This window comes from Hoplias malabaricus, chromosome Y (genome assembly GCF_029633855.1).
Source record: "Hoplias malabaricus isolate fHopMal1 chromosome Y, fHopMal1.hap1, whole genome shotgun sequence".
Taxonomy (NCBI): Eukaryota; Metazoa; Chordata; class Actinopteri; order Characiformes; family Erythrinidae; genus Hoplias; species Hoplias malabaricus.
In genome coordinates, this window is record NC_089820.1 from 84,323,611 (window position 1) to 84,331,773 (window position 8,163).

Here is an 8,163-nt window from a genome sequence, read left to right on the forward strand (position 1 = left end):
TTTGAACAACAGTAAAACGAATTTTACCTTCTTCATTTATTCCCTCTGTGGTATAGATCACACTAGTGATTGGGGGCAGCGGACACACACACACACACACACGCAAACACCCAGAGCCATTCTCAATGCCCATGAAGCACTTTTCGTAGTTAGAAGCCTTGCTCAAGGGCACTTCAGCTGTGGATGTTCCTGCCGTTTGCGGGAATCAAATTCAGAGATTGAGAATCTGAGCCATACTGTGAATAAGTGACCTTTACACAGCCCTTAAAAAGGCGTAGCGTTAAAAGGAGCAAGGAAGCAGGCAGTGTTTGGGCAAGACTCTTCAGCCAATCAGTGAAGACGAGCCAAGTCAGGGAGGTACCATGCAGAGAGGCGCCACACCTCGGCAGGGACCGTGCCTTTATGGTATCACTTCTTATGAACCTCGTGATTATAACATTGTAAATGCATTTTTGAAGTGGTTTTATGGCATACACATGACATTATAATATCTGCTTTTAAGTAATTACACTTACGTGAATGACACGTCGTAAAACACTGGTGTTCATCAACACGTTATAATGGTTTGTGTGTTTAATAAAGACATTGTTGGCCAAAATCTTGTTCTAGCACCTTTTAATGTTGGCAATGCTCTTATAGATAGATGTTATAATACACGATTAAACCTGACAGACTGAAACTCTATACTACAGGCACTCTCAGACAAAACTGTGACTGTGGAGGCCCCCTCAGAGGAACACAGTCAGTGCCATTCACTAGGGAACCCAACTGTACCTTACTCTATTAGAATTGTAAAAGTGTTGATTTTTTTTGTAGGACTTGTCTTGTGTTGTATTGTTTTACACAGTTGTGTAATGAAAGATCACAGAGATCCCCCTCTCCTTCTGGAGATGAGAGTGTAATGCACCTTTAGGGAACACCACTGGACTTTAGCACCACCGCTGTACACTGTTTGAATCGTTCGTGTCCAATAGTGCACCTCTAACGCACCGTTATTTTGAGGGTGTGTACACAACTATAGACTCACGCTAGGTATCGCTAAGTGTAATGTATGCCATAAATCAATTTAAAAACACTTTTATAATGCATTTATGATGTGCTATGAGTCTAAGAACCACAGGTAATTTAACGCTTACGTTTGTCTCTACACTGAGGGTCAGGACTTTTGGAGGAAGTTGAATAAGTTATGGCTGGAGGTGCAGACTGTCCCCACAGTGCTCTGGGAATTGGCTTGGTTTTATTACATCCAGTGGCTTGGAAATCCTCAGTGAATGAGAACACGCCAGCACATTCTATAATCGACGAGAGAGAAAGTGTGTGTGTGTGTGCGTGTGTGTGTGTGAGGCAAAGACATTACTTTCATCAGCCGGCACAGCGTCTGCCACTGGGAATAGATATGGACATCATTAACTGGGCTGCATTCGCATATGCTGCAGTTTGTTAGCAGCCTCCCTGCTGCTGGGGATCTGCAGTGTGTGGTCGGCCGCACACGTGGCCAGAGAGACGCACATTGTGAGCACACACCGCACAAGGCTAGGTGTGTGTGTTAGGATGGGTTTAGGTCACTGTCTTCACTGCTCGATTCTGATTTTTCACTCAAACCTGATTGTTCGACTTTTGTTTGACGTTTTGTTGATTTTCTAATTGAAAATAAGTGCACATCCTCTGGAGGGAACCTCCTTAAACCTGGTGTTTTTCTGCAGGTTTAATGATAGGAACAGGGAAACTTGTCCTTTCTGTGGCCATTTCCACGTGTACAAGACTAGGCCCCTTTCACCTGAATCGAGAGAAACATTCACGGACAAAACATAAAGCTACAGAAATGTTTAAAGCAACACTAGGTGGTATTTCTACCTTAAATTTACAGCGTCAAAATGCTTGTGATGTTTCACTGATCTACAATATGAGAGTAGAGCCTTTGTCGTTGCTAATCTAGGCTACACACAGCAGATAATGCACTTCGTAACTTTTGGTGGAGGGTAGGAAACCATCCACTGTTGATTTCAGGGCCGTGCTGTAAGAGTGGATTACACTCTGCGACAGTAGGGGGAGCCCAGGAGCAAAATACAAAAAACTTAATTAAAATCTTTTTTTTGTTTGCATATCACAATTGAGCACCATTTAACCCTTTAAATACTGCTTTAATATCTAAAAAATTGTAATAATTAAACATAAAAATGTAGCATATTATGCTACATTTTATTACATTAAATTCTCCAAATAAATACTTATTTGTTAAAATGTGTAAATGTGTTTTCCCTTTAGAGGATGTGCTCATTTTCATGTAGTAAATCATTGTACCTTTCATTTGCACGTGACTATAAATCTTGTAAGTGACCCATTTCTGTCACAAATCAATAACTAAATCAATAACATTAGGTGCGTGATTCATATTTCCATGTGGCACTGGGTGGTGCTGAGAGTGACGTGTACAGGACTGTTATCTGATTTTCTCAGTACAGTCACAGTAACGTGTATCAGATGTCTGATCTAGGATCATGTCAAGACTTACCACGTTTTGTTCTTTCTAGGTTTGTAATTTGTAACCTATTTGTACGAGCGAGGATACACACTCCGTCGCTGTGGATAAAAGCTTCTGCTAAATGCTGTAAGTGTAAATGTAAAGACATTGTTTAGACATTTAGACGTTGTTCCTGAATCCTAGTCACGTACAGTGAGTCATTAATAATGGCTCTTTTCCATTTACTCTTCTCGACCCAACTCACTGTTTGGGACCAGGTACGAGTTGATTTTCCACAAGCACAGCTCCAACCCAAAATGTAGCCAGTGACGTAGAAAAAAAATCTCTTATTTCTCACTGTGTATTTGCAAGTTATTGTAGTTTCTGGGACTGAACACAGCTCTGTGCATAAGTTCATACAGATCCGTGTAGTTTATTTTGTTTCTCTTTTGCACTGTTTGGCTCTCATTGGAGTTTTTAGTTCACAACCAATCCAAGGAGTGTTTGTACCTCATTGAAAGGCCATAGCATGATTTTACGAGTTGCCGCTGAGTCAAATAAAAACAAACGTGATCTCTACTGTAGACTGGAGATTTTAGTTTATGAAAGATGTCATTGGGATTGACACGTCTCTCCGGCCAGTGCTCTGCATGGTTTACACATCATGGTTTAGTCCCGAACGAGCAGGGACTCAAAAAGAACCTAGTCCCATGTACCAGGTGCCAAATTCACCTAATGGAAAAACAAAAAAGCTGAGTTGGGCAGGTGCCATGAAGTGGAAAAGCGCCATAAGAAAACCAATGGGCAAAGACAAGCAAAGGCAGCTAAAGAAAAAGCAGGTAAATTGAATATTCTCACTTGCCACTTAATGTGGACCCTCAGCCTAAAATTGGATTTGACAAACAAATTCAATTTGCCCTGCTGTGTGAAAAGATATCATTTCATGTGTGCAGAAAATAATAAATTGTATTTGTGTCACATTTGGGGGAAAATTAATTTCACGGCATCCCTGCAATAGGACACACACTCCCGCTACTCCCCTGCAGCAGCGTGAGCTTTAAGGTTGAAAGCAATGGGGCGTTTCCAGTGTCTGATCACGGCATGATGCAGAGAGCGAGAGGAGATCAAAAAAACAGAGCTCACAGACGAGGGAGAGACAGAAAGAGAGAACAAACGGCAGAGAAAGATGTGATTGGCCAGATCCTGCTGGCTCTGTGATAGGTCTGAGGCATTGCCTCCTTCACATTTTCTTCGGTACCACCTTGTAATAAGATTACTCTTATAAACAATTTATAAATGGCTTAAAATGAGCTTATTACTGTTATTAATTAGGTTACAAATAACTTATAACCATCAATAAGCAGTTACATACACATAAATGAACAAGGCAACATTGACCTGCTCCTTTCCAAATATATTTTGAGGGTCGTTAGACATATTTTGTATTTTTCATCAGTCAGAGATACACCCTTTGCCTTTGTTCAGGTTACAGTGTGTTATAACTGCTTATGAATCATTTATAAGGCATTTATGACCAAATTTACAAGCATGAATAAGCTGTTTTTAATTCATAAATGCTTTATAAGAGTGGTCTTATTGCAAAGTAGCACTTCCTCTTCTTTTACGACTCCCTCCTTTTTTTCACAGAACTCTTTCGCCCTCTCTCTCCTTCACTGGCCCGATGGGGCTCGCTCAACACCTCCTTTGCCCAGCAGATGGCTGAATTCTGCCAGGTCCATGAGGCCGCGGGAGCCATGTAGGACAGAGCGGGTGAGGTGGGGTCCGGCCGGGGCATAGTGGTGACCAGAGGGCGGTGGCGCGTGGCTGAATATGTATCCCTCGTGGGTCCAGCGCAGGGTCTCTCCTCCATACTCCATCTGGGTGCTGGGCGCTGATACTACTCTCCTGCGGTCAGGCGAATCCTGCGGAGTGACCGGGTAGTCATAGTCTCCGGCAGACTTGCGCAAAAGAGTCCCGGGACGTCCGCCTTGCTCGCGGTACCTGGACAGGGACACGTAGCGCTGGCGGTCAATAGAGTCCTCATGGCGTCTGTCGCCTGGACCCTGGAGGAGCTTGGAACTGAGGAATATGGCAGAGGGTGGTGGGGGTGGACACTGGGTGCCCACCGAGTTGAGGAAGGTCTGACTTTGGTCCCAGCCCGAGCCTGAGTCCGAGAGACGCAGGAGACCGGGAGGTGGACGCTTCTGCTGCAGTGGTGTCTGCTCAGGAGTGGGCAGCAGCCCTGGATCAAGGTCGCCTGCTTTCACCCAGCCGTTGGGCATGACGAACAGCGTCTCTCCCTGTGGCCGTGAGCGCTCTGTAACACTGTGCCGCGACACACTCATCACCGACCCACTCCCACTAGGACCCAGCATGCTTCGCTCCTTCTCGCTCTTCCTCTGACTTCCCCCCGTGGACGAGGACAATGACGTGTTGCTACGGGAATGGTGTCGATGCTTCTGACCCATGATCCAACACACGGCCAGGCCAGAGAGCGCCGCCCCGGTGGAGAAGGCTGAAACCGCAGCCACCACAAGCAGGTTCAGAGTCACCAGGCTCTCTGGCTCATCCATAAAACTCTCATGCAGTAGACCTGCAGAAGGAGAGAGAGAGAGAGAGAGAGAGAAAGAGAGAGAATTCTGAGATGGCTTTTTCAAGACAGGCATCACACACTCAGCCAGTCAAACCTGTGAACAATTTCGCACAAATACTCCTCAAGCTGTGAGGCAGTGACAATACCTGCTACCAAGGACCTCACAAGTATTATCTCCATAAGAATAACTTTACAGGAGAAAGGTCTATACTCCTAATGTACAGTAAGTTAAGATTGTATCATTTTTAAACCTGCATGATCACTGGATTAGGAACATCCTGCAAATAAAGGTGGGATGGTCCACATTTATGACTAAATACTGCACACAGACGCCAGGGAACTGACTCCACAAGGTGGTGAACATCCTCCTTATGCAACTCAGCCCACGCCCGCTACAGCAGCTCTCTTAGTTGGTGGACATTTTGCAGGCGAGTGGGAGCGGATTGCACAGCTCACTCCAGCATATCCCAAATATCTTCAACAGGGTTGCAGTCTGGTGAGTTTGGGCGACAAGGCAATGTCGTTTTTCTCCAACCATTCCTGAGTGATCAGAGCCTGATGATACGTGGGAACTGTCCTGCTGAAGGACCTTCTGAAAATATGGATGCAGATGGTCAGCTCACAGGTCCCTGTAGCATTCACCATTCAATGATTGTGGTGAAATGACTAAGGGTTCCAGGGCGTACCAAGAGGATGCTCCCGAGGCCGTCACATCACCACCAGCAGCCTGTAGCACTCCAACGTTGCAACTAGAAAATGCAACTCATCCCTTTTTTGGCCCATGCGAGGCATTGGTTGTGACGATGGGTGTTCAACAATGACATGCGTTTGTCTAAGGCTGTTGTACCCTCGTCGATGCAGGGTATGTTGCATGGTCACGGCCGAAATTGGTTGCACTTTTGTACTGGTGGGAGAGCTGCTCCACTGTGATATAACCACCAATTGGGGGCACTTTATCAGTGACTATATACCACCTGTCAGGTGTTCCTAATCCAGTGATCATTCAGATGTCTTCATACAGTCCTTCATACAGTGTTCAAAGGTAACGATGCCTCAACATGATGGAGATACATGTTTCTGGACAGCCGTTTGGACTTTGCGTGTTGTTTCTGACAACGTAGGACATAGTGTGATCTATAAACAAGATGAAGGTCTATGACATAGCAGTAACACTTTATTAAAAGCCACTAACTTTAATATTTTCCATACATTTATACATTTTTATAGATCCAGCTCAACCTTCAAAGTTTTACAGACAGCATTCACTAAGCACTTCTCTGTATTTTGACCTGTATTGACTTTTTGTATGGCTATACAACCATAACACAGAGGCCAATGCATACAACAGTGGCCTGGAAATACACACACACACACACACACACACACACACACACACTCCACTGACCCTATAGACACACTCACTGTAGACAATATAGACCTGTAAACCTATAGACAATCACTCACTGTAGTCTATCTATGACTCTGCATACCAATTTTGCCCCCCAGGGCCCCCACAGGGCAGGTGGGTCATTCCCAGCGCTGCACTGACACTGACATAGTGGTGGGGGTGGTGTGTTGCGATTAGGACGAGTGGATCAGACACAGCAGGGGGTCCTGGAAAATATATACATATACATGTTTTTTTTTCCTCTCAAGGTTAGACAGAAGTGCCCACGGGAACCTTCATGTGGCTTAAGTTCAGGACTTCACCAGAATTACTGGGGCTTCAGCAAATATCGACTTAATTAACCTTCACTGAAATAACAATTAGAAACACATTTACCACAAGGATAATTGATCTAACAGCGCGACTACTTTATTAAGACGCCAAGCATGTGGAGTTGATTCACTGTGCGGTTGTTCTGTTCCCATGATCAATCCCTACACAGCTAAGCAGACACGTGTCACCGTGCTCACACAAAGAAATGAAGATATTAAGAGATGTGCATCACAGCTGGTAACCCTTGGCAACCCACGACTCGGAGCTTTGCCAAAAGAACGGATGGAAATGGAAAACAAATCTTCTCATATTGGAAAAACAACCAAGAAGGGAGCGATACTAGAAAACCTTGTCATTCTCTGTCATTTGGGAGGTTTTTTTCAAATTGTACAATGGAAACAAACAGCAGGAAGATCTCACTAATGTTTAAATGTTAAAAATAAGTGTACAGACATTAACTGAAGCAAAAGGAGGACAAACACAATATTGGTGCCTTTAATTTCAAAAGTAATAATGAGTAGCCAGTGTCTACATACTTTTGGCCACATAATGTACACACTCATGCAATAACCTTTCAACCTTTTTACTTTCCAGTGATTATTTCCTCCGTGTGGCTCAGTGATATCAGTGGACTGAGCTTAATGGCCTTCCGTACGTGTAATATGTCATTAAAGCAACACTAGGTAGTTATTTTACCTTTAATATACAGCTTTATAATCACTGTGATGCTTCAGTGACCTGTTAGGGAGGTCTCACAAGGAAAACATGGCCTCTGTCGTTGTTATTCAGGGCTTAGCTGTAATGCTGTACACTCTGCAACTCTAGGGGGAGGCCACGAGCGAAAACTCCAAATCCTACCTAGTGTTACTTTAAAAATTGTATCTTAAATTGTATCTGTCCTCCTTTTATTGTTTAACCAAGAACAGCAAACTGTGATGACAACAAGCCTTGCAGCACAGATAATAGAAGCTAAGGAAACTCCAGCAGCACTGCTGTGTCTGATCCACTCTACACCAGCACAACACACACTAACACACCACCACCACGTCAGTGTCACTGCAGCGCTGAGAATGATCCACCACCACATCACACCTGCTCTGTGGGGGTCCTGAGCGCTGAGGAACAGGGGGAAATGGGGATAAGTAAGTATGCAGAGTAACAGATGGACTCCAGTCTGTAATTGTAGTGGAGCGGAGAGAATGGGCAGTGAGTGTAGAGGCAAGGTAGGTGTTCCTAATCCAGTGATCGTCCATTGTACTACAGTAGATAGTGACGTTAGAAGAGCACAGTTGGGAGATTATTAGTGCCCAGTGTCTGGTCATTGGGAGTTTTGCCATTTTCCTAATTTATAGTTGTTACTGAACGGTGGCAGCCCACCCACACATCTGC

The 8,163-nt window shown here is 44.4% G+C and overlaps 1 protein-coding gene across 1 annotated transcript in view; it reads right to left on the reverse strand.

The window, feature by feature from the left end:
- Positions 1-2,288: 2,288 nt before the first annotated feature.
- Positions 2,289-8,163, reverse strand: part of sema6ba (sema domain, transmembrane domain (TM), and cytoplasmic domain, (semaphorin) 6Ba) — a 240,161-nt gene continuing 234,286 nt past the window's right edge. Inside the window, exon 17 of the mRNA XM_066656615.1 lies at positions 2,289-5,054. Coding sequence (XP_066512712.1) covers positions 4,132-5,054 — 923 coding nt within the window. The 3' untranslated portion in view covers positions 2,289-4,131. The remainder of the gene's footprint in view (positions 5,055-8,163) is intronic.